Source organism: Linepithema humile, chromosome 4 (genome assembly GCF_040581485.1).
Source record: "Linepithema humile isolate Giens D197 chromosome 4, Lhum_UNIL_v1.0, whole genome shotgun sequence".
Classification (NCBI taxonomy): Eukaryota; Metazoa; Arthropoda; class Insecta; order Hymenoptera; family Formicidae; genus Linepithema; species Linepithema humile.
In genome coordinates this window covers 4,487,645-4,514,926 of record NC_090131.1, presented here as the reverse complement: position 1 = coordinate 4,514,926, position 27,282 = coordinate 4,487,645, and the positions used below count along the sequence as shown (strand labels likewise).

General features: G+C 42.2%; 1 protein-coding gene across 4 annotated transcripts in view; it reads left to right on the top strand.

Annotated features, from left to right (window-relative positions):
• Sesn (Sestrin) overlaps positions 1-27,046 on the top strand; it is a 173,299-nt gene extending 146,253 nt beyond the window's left edge. For 3 of the 4 annotated variants that reach the window (XM_012366505.2, XM_067353350.1, XM_067353351.1), the window contains 6 exons: positions 10,350-10,520; positions 15,539-15,721; positions 15,813-16,050; positions 16,334-16,632; positions 17,147-17,521; positions 18,029-27,046. In XM_012366505.2, the coding sequence (XP_012221928.2) occupies positions 10,350-10,520; positions 15,539-15,721; positions 15,813-16,050; positions 16,334-16,632; positions 17,147-17,521; positions 18,029-18,115 (1,353 nt within the window). In that variant the 3' untranslated portion in view covers positions 18,116-27,046. The remainder of the gene's footprint in view (positions 1-10,349; positions 10,521-15,538; positions 15,722-15,812; positions 16,051-16,333; positions 16,633-17,146; positions 17,522-18,028) is intronic. The other variant, XM_067353352.1, reaches the window with a different exon arrangement.
• Positions 27,047-27,282: the final 236 nt, after the last annotated feature.

Here is a 27,282-nt window from a genome sequence, read left to right as displayed (position 1 = left end):
ATGCGGGAGGGTGTCTTCAGAATGTCCCGGGATATTTTCGGGAAGTATGTTCTATCGAAAATATTTTTATCTCCGGAGATATTGAAGCGCGGCCTCTAATCGCGGCGTTGGATTTAGCGCTATCGCGCGAGAGCGCGATATCTTTTGGAGCTGCACAGAAAAATTAATAGAGAAAATTGGTGTTTATTATTTTATTATTTAAATAACATTCCACGGGGAGATCACTGTCGAGGTACAACTGTTCATATTTATCGTGCCGGATTTTCTATAGTTTTCTCCTTCTCACAAATTTATATTTTTATCGTCCTTAGCGCGCAAAGTTATTGTCCCGATTTATGTGCTCGGCGAAAGCTCGAGACAGCTCGGTGTATAAAGCTTCTATATAGCGACGTCACAATTTACAAGCTCAAGCCGAGAGATACCTCTGGCAATCGATAAAATTTTCATTTCATGCGTCCTAAGCGGGTACGTCACAGAATCTGTCTCTCTTTCTCTCCGCCTCCCTCGCTATCTTTATCTCGCCGGGCTTGCGAAACCGGGCACGCATGACCGAACAATCGAATCGACTTTTAAACAGGCGCTGCCGCCCCACCTGTCGCGCCGTTCTGTTCGTCGTGTTTCTGTCCTGTCGCTTGCTCCGCGATGCGAGCCGTCGGAAAAATATGCGCGACGTTCATCGGCGTACATACATACATAGACCAAACATTCCACCCGCGAAGCGTCGGCGTCGGTATTCCTTGGTGGTTTGGCGAGACTCTAATTTCTCACTTTCAATTTCAGCCACGCAAATATCGTTATTTCGCACGAGAATTTCCGGCGTTTTTCGTCGAAACGAATCACATCGCTTATTAATTAAGTCTGTTTGTCCGGCACGAATAGTGGCTTAATATCGTGTCTAGCGCATAAACGTGGCGGAAATACGATTTGGCATTTAATTCCGCTGACGCGACGCGGATTCCGACGTGCGCGCGCTGCATATGCGGACGGAGCGGCGCCGGCTATCGAAATTGGGTCATGTTTTTCGATCTTCATCGTCTTCGTTTCTGAAGCGCGTGTGAGGATATCCAGACCGTCGTGGTGGCATGGCGTGCGTAGACGCCGCTACTTTACGACCGTTTTGTTTTCTTCCAGTCGTCCACATCTGGCCGGCAACAACGTCGTTGGAATATTCCCTTTGAACTTTTCAAATCCTCGCTTACGAAACAGCGAACGAATCGTTCCCGGCGAGGCGAAAAGCTTCGAAAGGCGAAAGGCGCGTTTGAAATGCTTTAGCAATTTACAAAACAGGTTCATTAGTCGGCTGCGGCGTGTATCTCGAAGCATACCTTCCAGTGTGGTGCAATTAATTTTCTCACGTACATGTTGCATTTAGAAAGCAACAGTTAATTATTACGCGCGCGTTTCGCGCGTCCCGATATTTAAATTTTTCATATTTCGAATTTTTCAATATTTCGGAAATTATCTTCGTCGGGGGAAAAATATTTTCACGGCCAAAGTTAAATTTTCAACCGCACGCTGAACAATTCATAACGCAATCAAATTTCTTACCAAACAAATATTAGTTAATTCCGCATTCAATATGCGCCAAACAAATATTAGTTAATTTCGCGTTCGATATGCGCCAAACAAATATTAGTTAATTTCACGTTCGATCTATGCCAAACAAATATCAGTTAATATTGAATTTGATACATGTCAAGGGGGAGGGAGGGAGGGGGGGAGGGGGGGGCTATTAATCTGAAAATTGCGCGAATCCATACGAAGGGAATAATCAGGGATATGGGTGCGCACGGACGCGAGTTTCGGCGTTACGGCGGCAATTTGCGCGCAAATTTCGCGAATAACTCTAGACGCATTGTCCCGGACGAGCAACTTCGTTAGCGTCGAAATGGGAAGCGAAGGGCTGTAACCCTCGAGAGCAGAAACCCCCGACGGCGTGAAAACGGGAGCGCGAGCGCGCACGCAAACCGACGGCTCTTCTATAAACGGACTTGGTTCGCGTTCGGCGCGGCGTCAATTACCGGACAACAAAGCGGAGCGTGGATAAATCGCGAGGCTAATAGCCTCTTTTGTTCACCTGGATCTGGAGCGGCGTCGCGTGAACTCGATGATAAAATAAACGGCGCACGGCTCGCCACGGTGCGTTTTATCGCGCTTAACGAAGTTACTCGGCGCCCATTGAATCGTAATAGGGCGTAAAAGTAGCGACGGCCGCGGTCCAGGAAACCACCGTGAAAGAGCTTGTTGACTCGTGTTGCATAATGAAAGACGTTTAACCTTTTCAGTTTAAACAACTCGGGATTACGGCGAGCCGTGTGAATGAGACTCAGAAATAATGACCGATGTTCTAATTATCAGTTAGCGGACTTTAAGAGATCGGCGAGCGACGATTGTAATTATGCGATGAATTTTTGGGATGATTGTGTTATCTGCGAGCGCGCATTGAAAGATGATCGACGCGGCGCGATTAAATTGATTAGAAAAGCGTATTGTGTACCGTGACTCATGCGGTATAATAACACGTTTACTCGACAAAAACATGTTTGGTCAGATTGTTTTTTATTTGCCTACGACGTCACACATCTTCCGATAGATAATTATGCCGTCAATCGCGTCAAACAAATTTTGCAATTCCTGCGCGCGCGAAATCGAAAGTATTCGCCGGCCGGTGTGACGGTGATTCTTGCCGCTCGTTTATGTCAATAATCAAAGCGCATTCGTGTGCATGATCAGCCTCCGTCGACAATCGCGCTTGATTAATGGATCATATAGAATAGTCGGTAAAATTATGGCAATTGTAGGCGAGCGGCCGAGTGTAATATATGAAGCGTTTTAAAATTAAGTTAATAGTCACTCGCGACGTGAACTAATGCCATCGTTGTGTCGCTAAATTTGTATACGTACAGAGTGTTTGTTTCAAGCCACACATTTCGAAACATCAAATTCTAACGTGAAAAGTCGAAATTAAACACCGTCACGTTCGCGAAAAATGTTTGTCTTCGCAATCAAATATTTTCGTCGCTTGCAATCAAATTTTCACACACTCGAGATTCTGGCATCTGCGCTCAAGATGAATTAACGTGTTTTGATAGCTGCCGGTGACGTTGCGATGATCTCGTCGAAATGTTAAGTTCGCGTGGCAAGTAATCGCGCGAATTAAAAGGCCGCGCAAATATAGCGGGGCGATTGGCACGGCTTCGTGTTTGTGTAGATGCGGGGCGTCATTCGCATCGTAAGATGCTCGAAGTATGACAAACATACGATTCCCGGGTTCACCGATGTTTATTCGCGCGATCCCGCGAAATGTTGCTGTGTGACGTGCGAGACACGCGCGCCGTATCTTTTTACTCTTTTTTTTTTTTTTTTTTTTTTTCGCGAAATCGCGCCCACATACAAGCACACACGCATATAGAACCGGCGTAGCTATTACCGTCGCCTAATTTTGTTTGCGCTATACAGCGGCGAGATTCTGTCCAAAATGCGGCAGCGTGGCTTGTAGTGGCGTCGCCTCGAGCATCACCAAACTCGAGCTATCTTAATTATAGAATGTTGCACACATCTTCTAGGAAAATAAGGCAGCAATCTGAAGTTTCCTCAACTTGTGTCGAATGTTGCGTCATTAAAAATTTACATGTGTAAAGTTTCGATATGTAAAAAAAGAAATTCGAAACTTGTACTTTCTAAATTACATTATTACTTCATGTAAGCAATTTGTATCGTAATTTCGTCGCGGTGTAACACACTTGTCCGCATAAATTGCGGCGCACTTGGCGCACATTATAATTTTCGTTGTTACGAACTTCATCAATAAGGTCCCGAACAAGTCTCGCTCGAGACTTGCGGGAGCAACTATTCGGATTTCTATTCTCGGAAGGGAATGGCGTGGAATTATAAAGAGTTCCGGCACTCTGCATTGAAATGATGCATTACGCTTCCATTACGAAGAATCGAGTCGTGGATCGATTATCGATTTCTTCTCATGTAAAATCTAAAGTAAATGCGGGTAAATTAGATTGGCGGGCAAAGCACGTTTTTAAATAATTTATTATATTTTTAAAAATCAATTCGATTCCCTTGCTTTATTTCTGAAAGAAATAAGATAAGTGCGAGTGAACGGGATCGATTTTTTAAAATGTGATAAATTATTTGAAAGTTATTCGCTTTGTTCGCCGATTTAATTCAGTCGCGGCTAATTTGGTAACGGTATTAATGGTGCACATTTGTAAAATAACTTATAAGTTGAACATTGTTTCTACTTCTTGCGCAAGGCTCCTCTTACGTGTTTCTGAAGATTCTCTTAGAAGTTCACTTTCTTCATTCATTTGTGAGCGACGTGCGCATTGAGTTTTAGTAGCTTTTTAATGTCCCGAAAGACTCATTTTGTCTCATTTAAATGCGGAATGTGCCGTAAATTTCTAGATTACTCGTGTGCGCGGAGAAAGGATTAAAAACTACTTAAGCTGCAGAAGCGCTTAGTTAATAGGATATGCGATTTTGCTGTAACTTATTAAAATAATGTCTTAGAAAGTCGCATACATTTTGTAGGAGTTTCCGAACGAATTCTCGTTTCCTCGCGAATGGAATTACGAAAACTTGCGCGCACCGTCGCCGTTTCCGTTATTACGGCAAAATTTTCAACCGCGGATTTTTCAGCCGCGATACCGTCGGACATTTTCGTGCCATGTGTCCTCAGTGTGTCGCATACATAATTTACGCGGCTTTGTTCCAGTAATTATTGCCGCGACTGACAATGGACAATGGCATTTAGTGTATCATTATGGAAAGAAATATTCGTCCATCGTACATTGTCGTTCGTTACGAGATCCACGCGACGTCGGTTATGAAATATGGATATCGCAATAACGATACAATGAAAGGCGAAGGAGATGCACTGTCTTATATATCGCCGTTTATTGTCTGTTGATTGTTCCATCGAGATATGCAGATCCGGTAAAAAATAAAAACCGAATGCGATAAAAAGTGCGGTTTTCCCGCGGGCGATCGCGCGCAAGCTGAACGCGCGAAAGAAATATTTAACGATTATCTGTGCAGCGTCTCCGTTGTTTATCCCGTGTTTTTCGCATGAAATGAAAATCTAATGGCGCAACCCTCGCGTCGTAAATAAGCACGGGAACTACGGTAGCATAATTTTCTAGTCTATATTCATGACGGAGACCGCAGCACGATTTGGTCGTATCGAGGTTTGAATGGTTGACCGGTTGTCCTTTCTCGAACAATCGCCACCGTTCTTCCCATTGTCCCAGTCACGTACGAGAAAAAAAGTATGGTCGTACCGCTTGATATTCGATTGCGTATGTATTTGGCGTAGGAAAGTCTCGACATGACGCGCGGAACCTTCGCTCTGGCAGAGCAAGGTGAGGAGGAGGAGGAGGAGGAGGAGGAGGTGGCCGAGAAGGGAGCTCGCCACCAAGTCTCAGCGAGTCGCGGGCCGATCGCCAGGAGCGTTCGCCAAGACAGAAAAAAGGGTTCGCGGAAGGAGGCTGGTGGCCTGCCGCGCTGGCTGCGTCTTTCGAGGGCTTCGCCGAGACGGGGCGCGAGACGACTTGCCAAAACGCGCGTACAAGTTAATTGAGTAACGTGTAACTGTGTCCTGCGACGTTAGTCCGATTATTTTCGCGACGCGGCTCCCCGCGGATCGCTCGCAATCGTCTAGAATCTTTTTTGCGGCCCTTAACGCGCCCTCACGTCGATTGTCTCGTAGGAGGTGAAACTGCCGGCCCAGCACTATTTCGGCCAGTTCAATTTCCGGTGTTACTAATTCACCGGCGCTACAGATTAGTCGTTTCCATAGTCGCAAATAAGCACCGGAGCGTCATTCCTGTCTATCTGTAACTTGGAAAATTGAACCCAGGGCGAAATTATACCCGGCCTCAATCGCCGTTATCTCGGATCGTAATGTCAGCGAGGAAATTGCGACGGAATACATGAGAATAATTCGCGCGGCTTATATGCTCACACAAATAACTTCATCAATGAAATTGTTCCGGTTAGATTGGGATGATAAAGCAGCGACGGTCTCTCGCGACCGGTCGCTGAAAGATATCATACGATGAATATTTAATGCTTGATTTAACCGACAAAAAAGCACGCGGAATTAGAATAATGTTGAAAACAACTTAACAACTTTGTCGTGATCCGCGCCAGGTCGAGCGTTAAATAACGGTTAATGACTACTATCGATTGCCGACGGGAACGTGTGAAGAATTGTGGTGTGTGCGTTACTGGTTTTTCTTCTATTCTCTTTTTTTTTTTTTTTTCGATGCACTCGTCAACGCAACGCATACTTAAAATTAGCATCTCGCGAACGAGTCATCAAGCGGATGTTTACGTAGCGAAGCAATAGTTGTTATATAATCGCCGGTTGTAATATTAATTTCAAGTTCGCGTGAGTGTTGCTTGCGATAATCGCAAGCAGAAAACCTATAAAGCAGTCGATAAAATGCAACTGTAAAATATATTTCTGGACAAACATTAGACAGATGACTCACGATTAACGAGGTATGCAAATTTCTCTCTCTCTCTCTCTCTCTCTCTCTCTCTCTCTCTCTCTCTCTCTCTTTCTCTCGATATTTTTCCTCTTGAGGCATTCTCGGATTCTGAAAAATTCCGTCGAAAAGTATCGAGTATAGTCTCGAGTGTTTGGACTGTGCTCTCGATCTCCGGCTGCCACGCCGGCTAACTGACACCGAGTAATTTGTTATTTCCGCCGACGCGTTGAAACCGGCCGGCGACGAATGCCGTCGTCGTTTAATAATAGACCGGCCGATTCGGGAGCCAGCTCCCTTAACGAGACTTTCAGTTATTAAATACACGTTATCTATCTACGGTGGCAAGTCCACCGGTGTCGCCGCTGTCGATCTACTCTTGATGCCGCGATTTGCGACAACACAGCGTAGACGTTGCGAGAGAGAATGTGTCTCTCGCGGAATTGCTTCATGTCCAAAATAAACTTGACTTTTTATTCTAAATTTAAGGAAATTTGAAATGCAAAATTGTATCATAAAATATAAAAGAAAAGAAAAAAAAAAACGTAAGAAGAACACAAAATACAGTGTGAGAAGAATATAGAGAAAATGTGATAGTTTTCTGAGATGCAAAACTCCTCGCAGCAGGTAAATGAATTGGAATGAAGAGATCGCCGTACATAAATTTACATAAATTTACGTAAATATACATAAGTACATAGACATAGCATATGTGCGCTCCGACTGATCGAATGTCTAGCATGAATTTTACACAACGAGACGGCAAACGATATTTATTTTTACGAGATGCGATATGAGAAGATAAAGACGATGTTTTTTCTTTTTCGCGCGCTTATTGATCACATCCGATTAAAAATCCTACGAAATACAGTTACACATTTATATTGATTTCGATTTTGATTGCGCGATATTAATACAGGAATTCGCTAAGCTCGTCTCATGACAAACATGTAATAATAATAATCAGCCGAAGGCCTCCGCTTAAATTGTCGATTAATTCCACGGCGATAATTTAAGCTTCGTAAACACGTTTAATCCGGAAATAACTGGGTTTTTTTAAAATCTCAAGCTGTAATAAGCTGTTTAACACATATTAATTTTGTTTTCTTAATGTATTTTTTATTTGTTTACATCTACAATGTCTTTGAATGCTAAAAAAATGCACAGCAATGAACAATATTATTGACAACACATTGCTAGTAAGAAGGATTTTTAAACGAGGTCAAAAACAGCGTGATCCGCGCGATCCTTTACGCAAAAAAAAAAAAAAAAACCACGACCATGCTCGAGCTCTCCCTTCGTTTTACTTGTTTACTCCGAGCGGTCGCGCAGTGAAATCGACCGCGTTAACGATCGCGTTTGAAGAAAGCGTATGTTAATAAACCGTCTAGTGTTTTTCAATCGCAATCTGATTAGGAATGATAACGAACGATTCGTCGTGTTCGAGCCAGCCGCGTTCGATCGCGTCGTGACCGGCACACGATTCGTCACGTATACCGGTGTCCCGCTGGGTCGGTTTTTCTACGACAGTTATAACGGGTGGTGTATAACGTAACGCGCGTGCGTCCCGCTTGCGTCTTCGCGTACATCCGCCGGAACACCGTTTAATATTCTCCCCCGAGGCGAAAGCCCGGCGTCAAAGTGAAAAGCCTTTCGCGCGTGTGCGTTTGTATGCACAGGTTAGCAACCCATTACAAGGTCGACCACATCATTGTGGGACAAATCGCGCTCGCATTTGTGTACACTCGTGTCACAGCTACTTACTTTCAATCTGCTCGCAGCAGCGTAAGCCGCGCTGTAAGTATCTCAATAGTGTTCATTAGCTGCGATCGGTGTTCATTATCGGTCTTTATTTCAATACAGATGAATAATATCGGATTACCAGCATGAAAATATCGATAAGACGGTTTCCTGGAAATATTTTTCCTGTTGCTAATAAACACGGATGACGCGGTATATATCGATACACTTTGATTGATCGATGACTAGTACGCGGAGATAAAAATATCGCGAGTTCGTTATTGAATTGTTGAGAAATCGCGAGGATTCGATGAAAAGCGGGATTTCTCCGGCATAATTCCGTTGCTCATGCGAGTTTATTATTGAAACTTCTTTCGCAGTATCTTCCGAGTAGAGTACTTCTGCATTAAGCCGCTGAAATCTTGCAAACTTTGACGAAGCGCACAGCTCGTCGCTGCGGAATCACTCCGTCTGCTTCCTTTGTGCGTCGTCGCGTACAATAAGAAAGGCAAATGAGCGTTGCGTGAGAGGGAGTGCTCTCGCTCGCATGCGGAAGAGGTAGTCTTTGCCGCTAGTACTGTTTAGTCGAAAGGAATGCGAATGCGAGAGTGCTTTTGTGCGAAATAACCTTGCCTCGTGGAAGATAAAGAATTTCGAGTCCGAACTTTGGAACTAATTGACTTTCCATGAGGACTCCATCTCCGTTACGGAGTGCGAGCACGTGCGCCGACTCGCGGCATGCGCCTCTCGCATGACGGGCGACTGTTTATCCATATGTTTACTTTGATGCATTTCAAGCGATCCTAAATGTGATTGCGTCAGCGCCAATCGATCGGCCAGCACTCTTTCGGTCGGCGGAAGCCGCCCCCTCGAGTCCGACGGGGGGGCGAATACGCGTAATGGATGAGTCGATTTCAATATCGCGGCAGCGAGAAACTGATAAAGTATAAATATTAACAAAGTGTATCTAATAAATTGCATTACGTAGTGAAACGTGACTGGGTGAAAAAAAATCGCGACGAGTTATCACGCTTGTTTTCTAGTGATGAATTATGCCACGTTGTCTAGGAATGCAAATGTTTGTCTTTAATTTGCGTTAATAAACTCGAAAAATTCCCGGAAGCGCGCAAAATTTTCATAATATTTATCTTGGGATATTTAATTTGCGGAATTCTTAATATTGCGCAACTGAATAGTTGACAAAGTTATTTATAATCTTCGTTTCACAATCGCTTTGCTATCATTTTATGCCGTGCATTACGCGTTCTTATTGTTTTTGCAATATTTTTTTGCTCGCGCTTCATGTAATAATTTCGTATCGATATATTGTTTACTGTGGCAATCGATTAAGGAGCAATCACGGATTGTGGAATGTAATAACGGTCATTAAATACGATGCTTTAATGTAGCGTGTTTGGTGTGTATGGAGCTATAATTTATACCGATATCTATCTAGTTGCGATCTCCACCTCTCGTGACGCGCATACTGAGACGTGAGCAATATGTTAAAAAGTGGCAGTCAAGACGAGCTGTTGTCACTGGCGAATGATGCAACGCAAACACCTGATTGCGAGGATCGGATGATCCGAAAACTCGCTTCTTTCTCGGCGAACGCGTTGACATTATCATCACCGCAATAATTAATATCGCGATTGGCGTTGCCTTCGCGCTCTTTGTAACCGAAGTAATGTGAGCTGCGAAATAAACACGACGAAGCATCGATCACCATAACACATGTATGAGAATATGTTCCGCGCGATTTCTAATGCCCAAAATTGTTCGCATGTGGCAGTTTTTCAAAGCAGATACGAGTAACGGGACGGGTTCAACGGAAATAACACGACCAGTTACCGGAGATATGCTAATGCGGAAACAAATCTTTCTATTTGAAAATCTGACGAACAAGATTCTAAGATTCTATTTTTAACAATTCGAGGAGAAGCGCGTGAATAGTCGATGATCATCCACACAGCGATTCTGTACAGAGCGAAACTATTATTCTATAAAAAGTATTTTTTTAACTTTCGAAATGTGCAAACTTCTTCTTCATTTAGTGTGTAATGCGACACTTTTACTAACGATAACGTTTCTTTATTGTTACAGACACATGTGTTGTTTATGGATACCTTTCTCCAGAACACTAGGCTGGATAACATCTCGAGAGTAATGTCGTCGCATCCAGCATATCTGGAGCATTTCAATCGAACCCAAAACTTCATCCTGCGGAACGATGGACCACTTCCTTATGATTACCGACATCTTATTGCCATTATGGTGAGTTATTGATTTCGTTTTTTGCAAAGTTTCGTAAATTCAATACATATTTTTCTCGATTGTCTATTAATTACCGACAAGATTTCTTGACATTTGGGTGAGAGAATTTTTGGCACTTTATCAATTGATTTTTAAACACATTTTTGCGATTTTATTTGCGCTTTCTTAAAAGTAATATTTAATTGAATCCACAATTTTGCACAAATAATTTTTTTAAACGTTTGATTCTTTTTTGCGATTGTCAACAAGATCTTAAACAAGAGTTTACTTTGTTGGAAACGTTTTTTTTCACTCGCAAAATACACAATTTAGTAGATTAATAATTTATTATGCGCGTGGAGAGAATTCTCGTTTACAAAGCGAGGCGTTCTTTCATCGCAATGATGGTCGTCATCTTTTCTCTGAAGCTTCCCGATCACCCTCGACGAGCGACAACAGATCACCGGGTCAAATGTTATCGCAAACTGTGAATAAATGAAACGCGTGTGCGTTTCGTAATGTCACATACGTTCTCCACTTCTCTTTCTCTCTTTCGTGAAAAAGAGTTGATGAAGATAAGAAAAATAACATTAATCGTTCCTTTATGATCTTTACCACTTGACAATCCTCATTCGCTTATTCGCGTTGAGCTATTCTTGCATCACTTCGCTTGTTTGTGGTATATTATGTAATCTTATCTCTCGGATACAAAGAAACGCACACGTGTAATCATCTTGAAAACATATTTTCTGCAACTATAATTATACTATTATAGTTAAAACATAAATCAAAGCGAACAATTGAAATATAAGCGTGAGCTTGATAGCGAGAAAATTGTTTTATATTTTGTTAGTAAAACGGTGTTTGACGTTTTTTCAATTAATTTTATTGGGCAAGCGTGGATAATAAATAATACGTAGCTAAGTGTCCAATCGATCAGTCAAAGGTTTCTGTACATAAATCAAATAAGCCCACATTTTTTAATATCGTTTATCGTTTAGAAACCAACTTGTCGCGTGAAACAGGCTTGTCTAGATAACGCACCTACAAGTAGCAAGATAAAATGACGTTGCCGGCTTTATTTTGTAGGAAATTCGCGACAAATAAGATAGAAATGCGTCACCATACAATATTTTTGCTCTTCGTATTATAAATACAAAAATATTCCGTAAAATTTCAGAGAGTGTTTTCGCTTGTTTTTTGCAGTCCGTTTTCAATTGAAGCAAGTTTATTGGATTTCGGTTTTTTTTAGCTCTCTCTGTAAAATTGAGACAGCTTGTCAAAGAACTCGTTCCTCGATTAAGATCTTATTTCTTCTTTAGAGGCGAGCCCGGATTAGCCAATGCATAATTGGCAATTGAATGCATTTCCGTGGATGTATGTTAAGTATAAAACCAGCGAGAACTCTGTTGTTAGACACTCGCGGCTTAAATGCGAGAGCGGGTATGCAGATTCTGCAAACTGGTTCTTTACTCTGAATTGTCGAGTTAACGGCTGCTTGACGAGCATTCGTCGCAGCTGATTTTGTTTATTGCAAAATTTCACGCTGCAAAATTGCTATCTCTGCAGGATAGAATATTGAGGTTGCAGCTTCCGCCTTTGAAGGATACGTAGACGCGAATCATCGTGCGTTGGATTTCACGTTAAGCTGACAAATACGAGCAGTTCGTAAACTTGAAATTACATTTCGACAGGTCTCGGATCGAGAACTGTATTTGTGTTATTTCGATATTTGAATTTGTTCAATTTAAATTTGATTGTCATACATTCCTCGCGCAATCTCGGAGCGCGATCTTCGAGTTATCTCGGCTTGATAATCCGCGAGGCCTGCCGGTAGACCGGTGCGATAGACGAAATATCACCTGTACGCGCACGATCAATCGAAAAACACTTTATCTCGGGCGGGCGGGACGCGGACGAAGCAAATTGTTAGTCCGGTCACACGTGGATGAGCGCGATAAAATGATAAGGTATCTGAAAAACAGCTTTCCTACGGACAAACATTTCATTCGGTGTGCTTGGACTCGCTTCTTCAAAATTTGCTCGGCTCTTTTTAGAAAGCCGATTACATCGCGCTGCATTAAAGATCGCGATAAATAATTTATGTAAGAATCTAGAAACTTTTGAAATATAAATATTTGCAACGAAATAATTTTGCCGCTTCACCTTCCGCTTATTCTGATACTCTTGAAATTGTATTCTATTATTGTCCGGATGAGATATCTCAGGCGTCACGCACGGCTTAAATGAAAGGAAATATACCGGACTGTCGTCGACGATAAGTATCTTTCGCTATCGTGAATTGAATTTATGGCTGTTAATTAAGGCGAGTGTAAAGTGCATTTGATTATCAATGTTTGTTATCAATGACTATAATAGAGTTAACAAATTTGCCAACTCACTCGGCTTTCCTCGATAAAAGCGTGTAGAAAACGGTTTTCTGATTAAACGAATCAGGCGAGGGTCAATTTCGCGTGACGAAACGCTCCGGCGAAATTATCATTATCGCACCGCCCGTAATTTCACAGCGTGGGGTTATCGGCGGTATCAAAGGTACGACGATTGAAAAAAAACAGGATGTGTTTTTCGTAAAGATATATCTCAATCACGGTTATGCGACTCGATATCGCAATATCGGCTATCTGCTCTGAAATACGATTACACATGTTTCCCTCATGCGCATGATTACGCTTGCGTACATATTGTTTTCTCCGCGCTGAGGTAACATACTATTTTCGATGTTTAATTATTTTCCCAATTTGCCGCGTGATAATCCGCGACGGAAGAAGAAAAGAAAACAGAAACATTGCCTGGTAAATTCGAGACGAACGAAATATTTTATGGCAATTGTTCCTCGCGAAACTCTGATATAAACGTTCAAATTTCCATAATCGATAAATTTGGCGTTGTGCCTGCATCTGGATTGCTGATCGATTACGCGATAAGATAGATGCAGATACTTTAACCTTTTTTTTTTTTTTTTTCGATCAATCTCGATGTGCACTGATAACGCCGACGTGCATCGCGTCTTGCGAAATCGCGAAATTTCTATCTCGTTGGCGTAAATCGCCCCACGCAGTCAGACTGATAAATAGCGAAATTATTAATAGATTACATCATTAGATTATGAGTTTTATTTCGCGTTATCTAGGAAAATCCGCCATGTTTCTCGAGACCGATATATTTTCTCTTATCGTGACTCTTGATACGATTGATTTGTAGCTCTGAAGACGAACACGTGTCTTGTTGCGTGTCTTCATTGCATTCTCTCTCTTTCTTTCGTCCCCTCTCGTTCTCACTTTCAGCCTTTCTGTGCCTTTATTCCGTTGTATTTTCCCTTTTTTCTTCATTCTTATCCGCTCTTACCGCTCTTTATCATGATATTACCATGTCCCGTCACGTTGATCAATCGGTCTCGTCAGGATCGCGCTGCACCCGTCGCCTACGCAAAATTTCCCGGTTGACAAAATGACGAGTCAGGTATGTTAAACCGACGCGTTCCATGCCCCGCGGGCTTTGCAAAGTTACTCATGTGCGAATAAATAGATCACTGCCGAGTTCGCGTCAGGCGATTTAACCCTCAAATAACAGCGGCTACAAAAAAAAATGTATATTAAATTTGCAAAAGTGGATTTTCCCTTTTCGCGGGAAACCTAGCCGCATCATCGAATATATTTTTCATGGCGCGGAAGTTTACATTTCCTTTGACATCGGTCACGTGATTATACGTTTTTGTATCGCATTCAACGGAAACGTGGATTTATCAGCGGATTTTTCAATGTTTGATTCTTTCGTGTGTACGGTGATATTTTTTAATTACATTATTCGATTACCGATATTTATTCGTCGATTATTTGAGTTTTTAGTTAGTTTTTCAATCAAGCTCGAAACTAATTCTCTCTACGATAAAGACTTGACTTCTCTGGTTTTCGTTGATGCAAAAATTGGAGAATTTATTCGATACGTCGTTGAGGGATTAAACACAGTGCGTTTATCCCTGAAACGGTATGCGTTTGACACGTCCTAGAAACGATCGTGCGCGCGATAACGCGCGATATTGCCGGCCGCGCGACCTCGCGTAATTTTGCGCCCCGATGCATCATCACGTCGCCGTCAATTCGCCTCCACCGCCGATCGAAATTTGTTATTGAAAAACGCTTGCGGCACGCCGATTGCCACCCCTCTTTCTCCACTCTCCTCCCCCCCTCGCGCCCGCCTGTGCTCAAAATCGAGCCAATAACTTCGACGCTCGTCCTCGAAAATTTGTGCAACGGGAAATCCACCGTTTATCGCGCGCGATGCGCGATATCGCACGCACACGTACGCGCGAATACACGTGCGAACGACGGCAATAATGCATGCGACGGCGGGGCGGCCCGGCGCTGAATGGAGATTCGAATAGAAATTCCTCGCGGGTCGAAATTGCTCTCCCCGGTCGATTCGCGCGCATCGCTCGGCGTTTTATTCGCGCTTATTTTCCCCGCGGGTAGTATCTTATCGTCGGGCATTATCTGCGGGCTAATTCCGTGGGCTTGTAGATCTGCTTATTGTGATGTATAGCTTGAGGTGAGCACGATAATCTAGATTACGGGGCCCGCGCGCCGTCGAAGCTTAACGGCGACCATAAATTAGTTGATTTAATATGCACCGCGGGATGCATTGATTAGGCTGTATTTAATAATACATTACTCGACGTAAGGCATTATAAACATTTAAGATTTACGCGATGCATACGAGTATATATTATATAAATTATACATTTTTGTGTGGATTATCGTATAAATTATTGTCTCCTTCGATTAAGTCTCGTGTTTGTCAATCAATTAATGGATGTCCGCAGAATTGCAAATCTTTTTTCAAGACCATTTAAGGGTTTGAAAATTCTTTCGAAAATGACATACGACTTAATGGGCAACAATCTCGGAATACGAGAGATGACTACATGGTGGACGAAAGGTGGCATTAAGTACCGCGCGCGAATAAAGCGAGAGATAAATGAGAGGGAACAGGTTTGGTGATCTGTCTTGGTGTGATTCCAGGCCGCCGGTAGACACCAGTGTAGCTACCTTATAAACCTGCAGAAGACAGAGTTTCTTCTTCAGAACGGCGATCCCTCGTGGTTGAAAGGCCTGAAATCGATTCCAAGGAGGCTGCAAGATCTCTACGAGATCAACAAGATCCTGGCCCACAGACCGTGGCTTCTGAATAAATCGCACATAGAGGTAAGCAAGAAGCAGAACTTGCGAGGATTGTTCGCGAAATCATCGTGGTGTTGTTCGCGGAGCTGCCGATTAACGCAACGTGTATTTTTAGAAATTGGCCAAGGGCGACGATAACTGGTCCTTGGGCGAGGTTGTCCACGCGATCGTCCTACTAGCTCACTTCCACTCGCTGTCGTCTTTCGTATTTTCTTGCGGAATTAATGAGGAGCTGGACAACGTCACCGGCCATCATTACAAGAACATTCAGGACAGCAGTAAGGCGGTTCCGCCTGCCAAAGATAATCTCACCAGCAGTCCTAAGAAGATCCCGAACAGCGACGGCAAGATCGGTGAGTATCATATTTAAATATTATATCGACACTGATAAATAGTCGGCGGAATGAAATTATTGTAACTCGAGAAATATGTTTTGGAGTTACAGTTATCTGTTCTCAAAATTCACGCTCTATTGAGCGCGCGAGAATGATTCAGGTTGAGAACAACGCTTAATCTTGAAAATAATTTTTGTAATTTGACTTACCGCGAGAAAACGAGTTTCTCGAGTTATAATATGCACACACACACACACATCTAGCTCACGTGTGCTTATCGCGCCGTGAAAATTGTATGCAGCTCCGCGATATCAAGTCATCTCCGTTCACGCAGAAACCATGCCGTCGCCGCCGTCGTCACCGAGCATAGTCGGCGAGCAGGAGGTCGGTGTGGAGACTCTAATGGAACGTATGAAACGTCTCTCGGAGAAGTCCGAGTCCCACCAGATCACGCAGGAGGAGCTATCCAAAAGATTCGAGACCGTTGAGACGCAGTCGGCCGAACTGGCCGCGGCGCCGCAGCGGAACACCACGGTCCTCGACTCGGACATCGGTCTATTTATTGAGGATCCCACTTTCATCTATCAGGATTTCGCCAAGGTGAGCCTCCCGTAACTCCCCCGCCGCTAACTGTAAAACCGTATCTTCATTGGACTTTGTTCATTTGTGTTAATAAACGCCAGCGCTGTTCGCAATCTCTCCCTATTATTCAGCGGCGCGTTGTTTCGTGTGTAAGCGTAATGGATTAGCACCGAAAAGATATTCCAAGGTAATTTGTAGCTCATCCATGAATATTTAAGCAGCACCGGCGCTGCTCGGCTCGCTCGCGTAACTGCGATGAATATTTACCGCGCGACAACATTGTGCATCGGCCGCCTGACTTAAGACGGCCTGACGAAGGAGAGGCAGTCGTGGCGCTCACGCCGCGCATTAATATGCGAGATAAAAAGTCGCCTCTCCGGATAAATCAAGTATAATATCCACTTTGTTTTCTTTTTTTCTTTTTTCCCCACACAACTTTGTCGTCTTTCATGACCTTTTCTAAACGCAGTCCTCTTTTTTGCGCCTGTTGGCGCCGTTTTATCTCCTTCAACGCGATTCTTTTTTCTTGCAGCGCGGTCAGCTGAACGACATACCGACCTTCCGCGTTCAGGATTACTCCTGGGACGATCACGGCTACTCTCTGGTGAATCGTCTGTACAACGACGTCGGCAATCTTCTCGATGACAAGTTCAAGACCGCGTACAACCTGACGTACTACACCATGGGTACGCACAGCAAGGTCGACACGTCGCGCTTCCGTCGAGCGATATGGAACTACATACAGTGTATGTTCGGCATCAGGCACGACGATTATGATTACAACGAGGTGAACCAATTGCTCGAGCGCAGCCTCAAAACCTTCATTAAGAGCGCCGTTTGCTATCCGGAGCGCGTCACCAAGAGGGATTACGATCGTGTCATGAGAGAGTTCAAACACAGCGAAAAGGTGAGTGTATTTCCAAATGGATATTCCGTTCGATCGAAGTAATTCGATTGAAAAGTAAAATGACTCGTCGAATAAACATCTTTTTATTTCGAAATGAAACAATGACTCAGGGTATATACAATTCCCCCTGATAGAAATGCGATAAAGTCGCGCCTTCCACTTTGAAATGTCAGATCTGGTAGAAATTTAAATGAACCAGCGATTTATGCAAATGAGCTTTACAGTTGAGTACGAAGCACTCGCCAAGCCCAGCTAAAAATAGCCTCTTAGTTGGTGCGATAGCAGATTAACATTCGCTCATAAACACATTGTGCATAAAGAATTAACCACTTAGTATTCTTGATAAAGTTTGTTTTATAAAATAAAAGACATAAATGTAAGAACTTTTTTATAGCACACGACAGACATAAATGCGAGAGAAAGTTATTTCTGCATAGGCGAGAGCAGCGGGGAAAAAAGCCGAGATAAGCGGCGAACGCGAGGTATAACGCTTTCGTTATTTTTCAGGTCCACGTGAATCTGATGATTTTAGAGGCTCGCATGCAAGCGGAACTGCTGTATGCCCTTCGTGCCGTGATGCGGTATATGACCTAAAGCGGAGTGCCGCGTCGCCCCCTCGTCTGTTTGCTGTCTGTCAGTCTACAATTTGTCGATTTGTTTTCACGCGCCGTGGATTCGCGGTGCACGGCGTGGAAGGAACGAGCGAGCGCGATATCATCGAGTCTCATACACGGAACATCACACACATTGTACGCGCTATCGTATGGCCGGTTTATCATCGAGTAAGTCGCAGCGATGAGAGAGAGAGAGAGAGAGAGAGAGAGAGAGAGAGAGAGAGAGAGAGAGCAATCGCGTTTCTTCAATAAACACTGAAGGGGCGATAACGGATGGAGCAAAGGAAGGGGAAGAAGAGGACGATGCGCCGATCGAGGGAGAAGCGGAGGATCGCAGCGCCGGATCATTCGGCTCTCCCGGCGCGATTCTTCGTCCAGTGGCGCACCAGGATCGCGCGAATCCGGCGCATCTTCGTTCCTCGAGCGACTCACAAACATGTCGATCGTATGTTTCAGTTTTGTCTATTCGCGTGATAAAGTATATAGTGAGTGACGGGATAGGGCTGTTATCCCGCGCGTTCAGGGAAAAGATCGGGGGATTGGACGGAAAGGGGGAAGAGGAAGTCGAGCGAACAGACAGGAAGACGGGGATGACAAGGAGAGGAGAGATTTATAATGTGTTTTGTACATAGATACTTGTATTTTTCTACGTTCGACATCGTAGCAGACTGTTATTTGTGCGTTTCGTTTACGTTTCAGATCTGTTAAAAAGTTTGCTCTCGCCTGTTAGAAGCTTTCGCGTCGCGCTTGTAATTTCACACATTATACACACACACAGACACATACACGTTTTTTTTATCGCGCTACATTTCGATCTTTCGCGCGCATCCGTATCTTTCGCGCGCGTCCATACATCAAGCGAGACGGAAATGTTCGTAGTTCCGCGCGATTTCTCTTATTTTTTTTTCTCTTGCGTTCTTTTCTCGAATCACTTGTCGAGGGAGTGGAGAATTAATTGTAAGATTAAATTAAGAAATCTATTAACGCTGGAATCCGTTTATCGCGATCTCAAGCGGACTTATCTCGAGTCCGCGACTCGTACTCGGAGTCCTCCGCTTTCGTTGCGCTCGGCTCACGCCGCGTCGGGTTTATCGGAAGCATCGATTTCTCGGCGAGTTGCGTGATGCGCGTTGAACGACGAACGAACCGAGAAATTATCTTTTCCGGTCGCGCTGTACATATAGTATGCGTTTTATCTTCATTTTTTTTTATTTCGACAATTCTATCTTTTCGAGTCGAAATTTTTCTCTTATTTTCGACCTTAATGTTCAATCTAACACCTACTTTCGACCAAAATGTTCAATCTAATGCCTAATTTGGCAAGTCACATTACCCTCTATCTTGAACCTATTTAACTTCTGGCTTCATTACGAACTGTGGTGGGTATAAAAACGCCAAACTGTTTGACAAAACTGTTTGACAAAACTGTTTGACAAAACTGTTTTTTAACAAAAAACTAATGAACTGTTTTTTTCGAACAAACAAAAACAGTTGAATCTTAGACGTAGGCCTGTGGCACACAGGACTCGTTAACGCTTGTCGCGCGGCAAGACGTGACGCGCCAGTCAATTTTTCGCTTATAGAAAAATTGATTGGCTATCGCGTCGTCTTTGTCGTGTTTTCGTCACTCGTGTACGCATGACCTTAATCACTGCTAGTGAGTAGGGCTTTAAGTCTAGTTGTAAACTCATTTTTTGACAGAAAGTTCATTGACCTGTTAAAAAAATTGTTTTATATTAGTCAGTGTTAAAGAATAAAGCAATTTAAAAAAAATGTTTTTCAAACAGTTTTTATAGCAAACAGTTCGTTGACGTTTTGTAAACACAACAGGTTACACCCATCACTATTACGAACAGTTTGTTAGGTTCACGTTGGGAAGTGATCGACGATTTTTGGGGTAGTGACCATTACCCGATTTCTATTTCCATTTTCAACATGGTTTCGGAACAAGGCGTGAAGCCGACGAGAAATGGTGTCGAAACAGTCGAAAAGTTTCCAATTCCTAAAAACACGCGTGATGTACGTAGTTTTCTTGGACTCCGCTCTTATTTTAGAAAATTTGTCGAACATTTTGCATCAATTGCTAAACCTCTTTATGACTTGACATAGGCAAACGCGACGTTTCGATTCGGAGAAACGGAGTACAAAGCATTTAAAATACTTAAAACTAAACTTACGAAAGCTCCGATTTTAGCGGTTTATTACACCAACTGCATAGAAAGTAGGGATGCACCGGATACCGAATATGTATCCGGTTATCCTGTATTATCCAGCCTCTGCCGAATAATACTGGATAGCCGGATATTTTCTTTTATCCGGCCGGATACCGAAAGTCCAAATGCGACTAATGCGAGTATTACCGAAGAAATAGCTGATGGACAAGTTGAATTTTAAAGAAAGCTTAGTGACAGATCTAAGAAAAAAAGGCAAATATCAAATTGAACTTGAGAAATATTTAGTATTACCGCTAACAAAAAGGACAGATAATCCCATATCGTGGTGGAAAAAACATCATTTTGAATTTCCAAATTTAAAAAATCTTGTTTTGAAATATTTAAGTGCTCCACCTTCTTCAGTAAATTCAGAAAGACTATTTAGTTCCGCAGGGAACGTTTACACAGACAATCGAAATAAATTACATCCAGACAATGCAGAAATGCTAATTTTTATTTTTAATAACTGTTTAACAATCAAGAGAATTGACAAAAAAATATTATTTTAAAGTAAATAATAATATTTTGTTTTCTTTATTTAATTGATAATTAACTCCATTTTTTAAATATTGGAATGTTTCTGCCGGATAATATCCGGTTTATCCGAAAAAATAGTGTCCAGCCGGATTATCTGGTATCCAGTCGCGAGAGTATACGTTTATCCTATATCCGGCTATCCGGTAAAATCACTATTCGGTGCATCCCTAATAGAAAGTGTACCGATTGGACTACAGTTAAAGATCTCTTAGAACAAAACTTATCACTCCTTCTATTCTAGGAAATCCAAATTTAGATATACAGAGCATACCGAAATTCCTCTTTTAAACCTCATAATGGGAAACAGTTCGTTTACTGCCTATTTGAGCAACAAAATAGGAGCAAATACTATACGATACATACATGTTTTTATACGAGGTCTGTCTCAAAGTATCCGACTTAGCTTCGCGCAAAGGCGCCCAAGCGCCATTAGTGTAACGAGTGAAGCCTCACGAGCGTCCCTAGCCAGTTCTAAGGCCACGTGATCTTTAGTATACAAGCAGCATGCCTTTATTTGTACACCCCATTATCGTGTTCGTCACATTTTTCGATCTTTCGATCGCTGAAAATGACGGAGCGCGTTGAGCAACGAGCACATTCATCGCATTTAGTTCATGTTAGTTCAACAATATTTAACAAAACACCACATTGCACAGGTTCGTCAACGTTCATACAGCCCAGATATAGCTCTATGTGACTTTTGGCTCTTCCAAAAATTGAAAATACCATTAAAAAGGTGAGCGGTTTGATGATGTTGACACCATACAAAAAAAAAAATGCGACGAATGCGCTTAAGAATATTCCGAAAGCTGGCTTTCAAGATTGTTTTGAAAAGTGGAAACATCGTTGGAAGAGGCTTGTTGAGTCAAATGGGGACTACTTTGAAGGATGTTGCAACTCGTCTGTACGAGCCAAGGTCGGATACTTTCCGGACAGACCTCATATAAATGAAACCCATCAAAATCCTCCAGAATCCGTAAAACGTGTAAAAGTAGAGGTTGAAATTAGGAATAAAATTTCGACTCGGATTGTAAAACGTGAAAGCTAACATAAAAATTGTATCTATCCACCATTTGTCATTACGCGTGTGTCGAGCAAACCTTAGATTGTAGGACGATCCATGGTCGCGTGCGTGCGCGCGCGTGCAGCATGCGCACGCTCCGGCACACGCACGCGATCGCTGAGAGAAGCAATGCCTATCGGCTGTGTTTATTTACCGCGGGGATGACGCGCCGCTGTCATTCGTCGGAACACGCGAGAGCGTCGCAAACTCGCTTTAACCCTTTCGCCATTTAAACTTTAATCTGTGTTTCGAGTAAATTGCTTTTCTGGATTAACATTCATCGCGGCAATGGGAGGGGTTAAAGTCGGCGCGAAGCGATGCGGAAGAGAGACGGGTTCACTGCAAAATTCATGGGAATGACAAAGGCGTGGATCTCTGCTTCCGCATCGCGAACGTGTCGCGTTTGCGACAAGCTTACTGGAGGGAAATTTGATTGTCGTCTCAGACAAAGAAAGAAAGAAAAAAATCGTTTTTATGCGCCCTGTGCGATATGGCTTACATTTTTGATGAAGAGAAAAGGGTGGCTTTGGAGAGCCTTGAGTCGGGATCATCCGAGTCGTGCGTGTGCGACGAAACGCTACCGCGAGAACTGACCGACCACCATGAGAACACCAAATCTCTCGTGCGGCATCACGCGCTTATCAACGAATTTTCATGCCTTCGTCGTAGCGTTCTAATAAAACACTATAGAGAGGAAGAGAAAGAAAAAAGAGAGAGAGAGTGGGGGGAGGGGGAATTTAATAGAGCGATGGCGGATGCGACGCACGACTGACGGAACCCTGTCCCTTTTCTCGGCGATTGATTGCGATCGTTGCGACAGCAGCGAGGACGCCGTTCACTCGGCGTCAAAGCGTTGCGTGCGAGTAGGATGGAGGAGAGGCTGTTTAAAATCAAATCCTTATAATAGATCGTAAGGTACATACACAAACATAATACACATAAAAACACACATACATACATACAAACATATATACACACACACACAGAGCAGATGGAGAACGTGGCACAACCATTACACGCGAATTATACGTGTTCTGTGATCGCATATATCTATATATATGTATAACACACATACACATAAAAAAATATATACGATTAACTCGGCGAGAGAGAAGAGAGTGAGAGGGAGAGAAGAGAAGAGGAGGAGGGAGAGAAAGACAGAGGAGAGCGAGAGAGACTGTGTGCATGGCGTTGCGCGTATAATATGCGTCCTTAACCGGAAGTTTGATGATTCTACGTGTAGCGTTTGTAATTATGGTGTCTCCTTATTATATAATTGTGTATGTGTGTGTGTGTGCGCGCGCGCGCGTGTGTGTAAGCGCGTTTGCGTTATGTGTACGTTTGTGTGCGTATACAAATCATTGATTTATTCAATGTGTGTCCGGCGACAAAATATCGGTACTTTGGAACACGACATTCGTTCTCCGACAATCCCGCGGTCTTAATTTGGCGAACTGTCGGCCACAAATCGACGCACAGTGAGCAAAAAGACACGCCAGAAATTGAAACTCGTGTAATTTCGGTGAGTTACGGCATTTCGAGTTTTGAGTAGGCACAGAAATATAAGTTTTATTCGATATGAATACCAAATTTAACATACACATATATATATATATGTAAATACAGAATTTATATAATATATATTTTATATATATACGCATAAAATATATAATTTTTAATATAACGCTATATCAAGTAGTCCTTTTTACAAAATAATAGACTTCCAAGCGAAATTTTAGAAATGTGCCGCTCGCATTATTTTACGAAAACTTTTCCTTTCATTTTTCAATTAATCCCACGCTTCCCTTTCTTGAATTAATCGTCCGGAAGAAATATCATCAAAATTAGATTCGCCTCTACAATGTCAAAACATAGGTTTGCCGAGATTACGCCGGTTCCGATCCTATTTATCTCTTTGCCTGTCAGAAGCAAAGCTGAATGACAGTTCTTATGACATCTCGCAGGCAGATTTATTCTGGCGTTGTAAAATCGCGTTCCAGAGTACAATGTATGCAGCCTATACGCACACATGTGTACGCGGATCGTTCGAACAATGCGGAACCAATGGATAGTAACAGCGAGTCCTTTCGACCAACAGAGTGACGCGTCTTTTTTTTCCTTCAACAACATCTCTACATATCACTCCGGGAGTTTAAAATACAAAAAAAACGCGTCTTTTACGATCATCGCTTAGAGCTCGTCTCGCCAAAGCGGAATAGCCGAGTCGGCGGAACCAAAACTTTTTGGCGATCGAACTTTTTCTCACTTTATTTTGTGTATCGTGCCCTTGCCATTGTTCACGAGAGAACAGGATGGCGAGGAAAAAGCGATTTTGCGACCCGATGCGGCAAACGCTCGCAGTTTGTCGCGCTAACGACAGTATTTTCAATTTTTTTTCTCTCCCTTTTTTTTTTTAATTATTTCGCTTCGAGCTCTACTTCTCTTTCTCTTTTTTCCATTTTCTTTTCTTTATCTATGCATCTTTTTCTCTCTTCTCTTTTTCGTACTTTTGATATATCATCTGTCGAGTTATTAATAGAGAATCGTCGAAAGAAATGCAACATCGTGATCATTGAATTTTCAAAGATTATTTTCTAATTAGGATCACGACGCGAGACTTCACAGTTACAATCAGAGATATAAAAGAAACATTTTGAAATCACTCAAAGTTTATATATGAATATATAAATTAATTTAAATGAAACACAATCAGAAAAAGAATATTCTTCTATAATCACAGATTTCGATATGTTTTAAATATTATCGCACATACGTATTTTATTTGATTTATCTTAAGATGTTTTATTTGATCGCGTTAGAATATTTGTAGAGAGAACAAAATTTTTCCTGCATTTATTTTATAAGTCACAATATCATCCGGCATTCATAATTATTTTATGCAATTCCGATCTTTTTTATTTCGCAATGGGTAAATGTATGTATTGATACAGGTTTCGATATGTGTTTTCAAAATTTGTAATCAATGAGAAAGATATCGTTTTCGCAAGAATCGATATCTTCGCCGAAAATTACATCAATATCGAGACCTACTTCAGCTTTTCATATTTTATAAAAGCAATGATACACATAAAACTAAATTTTATACAAAATTTTATTTATTTATCGTACTCCAAACGAGACGCGACGTGGATCTTGGGAAATAGAATTCAGTTTTTTCTGCTTTTTCTAAATTTATTTCTCTTTTTTTTTCTTTTTCCTTCTTTTAAAATCTCTTTTTATTTCCTTCTCTTTGACTCTTTGTCTATCCTATATCTTGTCGAACAAGTCTGTTGTTTGTAAGCCTTGATTATATCTTTTCAGTTATTTTTTCACTTTCAACTTTGTTCGCGATAGCTGTGTACGCGGATTGATCTCATAATATAGTAATCGCGAGAAAGGGAAAATAAGCGAGAAGGAGAGACAAAAGGAGAAAGGAGGAATACGCGATCTGTAAACAGAAAGAGAGTTATCGTTGTAACGAGGGAACGTTTTTAACATCTTACTCCATATCTTTCGCGTCATTGACCTTTTTTTTTTTATCTTAAATATGAGAACTTCGTCGAAGCTGCGTGCGAATGCTGCTGCGGCGAGTCACACATTTTGAGGCAAATCATAATTTTGCGATAATTCTAAGGAGAGAGGCACGGATAGAAGAATGAGATAGAGGGAGAGACAGAGAGAAAGAGAAAGAAATAGAACTGAAAAACCCCGAGATTTTAGCGCAGGAGCAATGAAATCGTGTGCAGCGTTCAAGTGAACGCTCTCCTGTAGACAAGAGTACAATCAGACACCGAGTGCTGATCTAATTTTTGCACAAAATCGCCGCGAGGTCCAAAGATACTTAAAAGGCCCACTCACACCTTTACGGTGCCTCTTAAACATCTGAAAGTTCAAAAAGTCTTTCAAATGCATTTTAAATGTTTGTATTATCCGTGTAGATTAGAAAAGCACAAGGATTCCCCAGTCGCGTTCCATTGTCTGATTGTGCGTCTCGTTCTTGCCTCTGTTTCTCTCTGCTTCTTGAACAAGCGAGGTAGGGCGTGTCGAAATTTTGAGTCGAGTTGACGCTTCGGTAAGGTATATAGTGAGAATCCTGGAGGTGGACGACCACAGAGAAAAAGAGAAAATTGATAGAGAGCGGAGCGAGAAGGTGCGCGTGCGGCGGAGAGAATTTTTAAGAAATAAAGAAAAAGGAAAATATATGTGTATATAGATATTGAATCAGCTGTAAACTCGTCGTCCAACCGTCTTGAGCGAATTCAAGCTCTCAACAGAAAAAAATAAGTGTGTGTGACAGAGCGAGAAAGGGTGTAAGAGAAAGAGAGAGAGAGAGAGGATGAAAGAGAGAGAGAGAGAAAAGAAAAATGCACAGATTGTGCACAGCCGAGAGTCCACCTCCGAAAGTCACAAAAAGCATATTAAAATAGTACATGCCACCGTATCAGGAATGATTGTGTGATAATTACAAGTGATTTGACCAGGCCCCCCTAACGATTAAGCGGATTACTGTCGTTGAAGATATTCTTTAATCACGCATCGATATTTCGGAGACGATTGGCGTTTGAAAGCATTGATAAGAGAAGAAACTTTTTCTTGTGCTTGTTATTTAATCTCCGAAATAGTGATGCCGTGATTAAGGAATGTTCCTCGATATAACAAATCCATTGATTTCATCGACGAGGAAGAGATTGTGGGAACAATTTCGATCAGAAGGAATTTCTCTCTGGCGAAGCTCGCCGTAACATCTCGGTCATCTTGATTTGATTAAGCGTCGCGGTCGTAGCCTAATCTTATCATAGACCGACGCGAGTTCTCGCGACCCCTCGAGGTCCAGTTGAGAATTCCGTGAAATTTCAGTTCCCACTGTATGCGCGTTCTTAGCGATAAACGCAGGTTGTCGGTTTTGTCGTATATTGAACGCGAAGATTCGAGCGTATGTCGCTGTGCACGCGGCAAAGCTGGGGGGTCGTATGTGATGTGATTTCTTTTATATCATAACGAATAATGAACATTAAGAAATATTATAGTTTCATATAAGTGATATGTTATTTGTCATTTATTTTATCCCTTAATAAATGATGTTATATAAAAAAAAAAACGCAATTCAGAGTAGTTCCTGCATTTTGTACCCTAAGACTCATCTGAAACGCTACTTTTCAGCGATATAAGAAGATTTAAGAGCTTGCAATTTATTCCTGTCGTTCTTTTTTTTAATTTTCTAATTTTAATTATTTCTAGCAATTTTAAACAAGACATATGAATTATTTCAGAATACTTTGAGAGTATTTTAATATAATTAAGATCAGCCCAAACAGAAAGGCGTGGAGCTGTGGA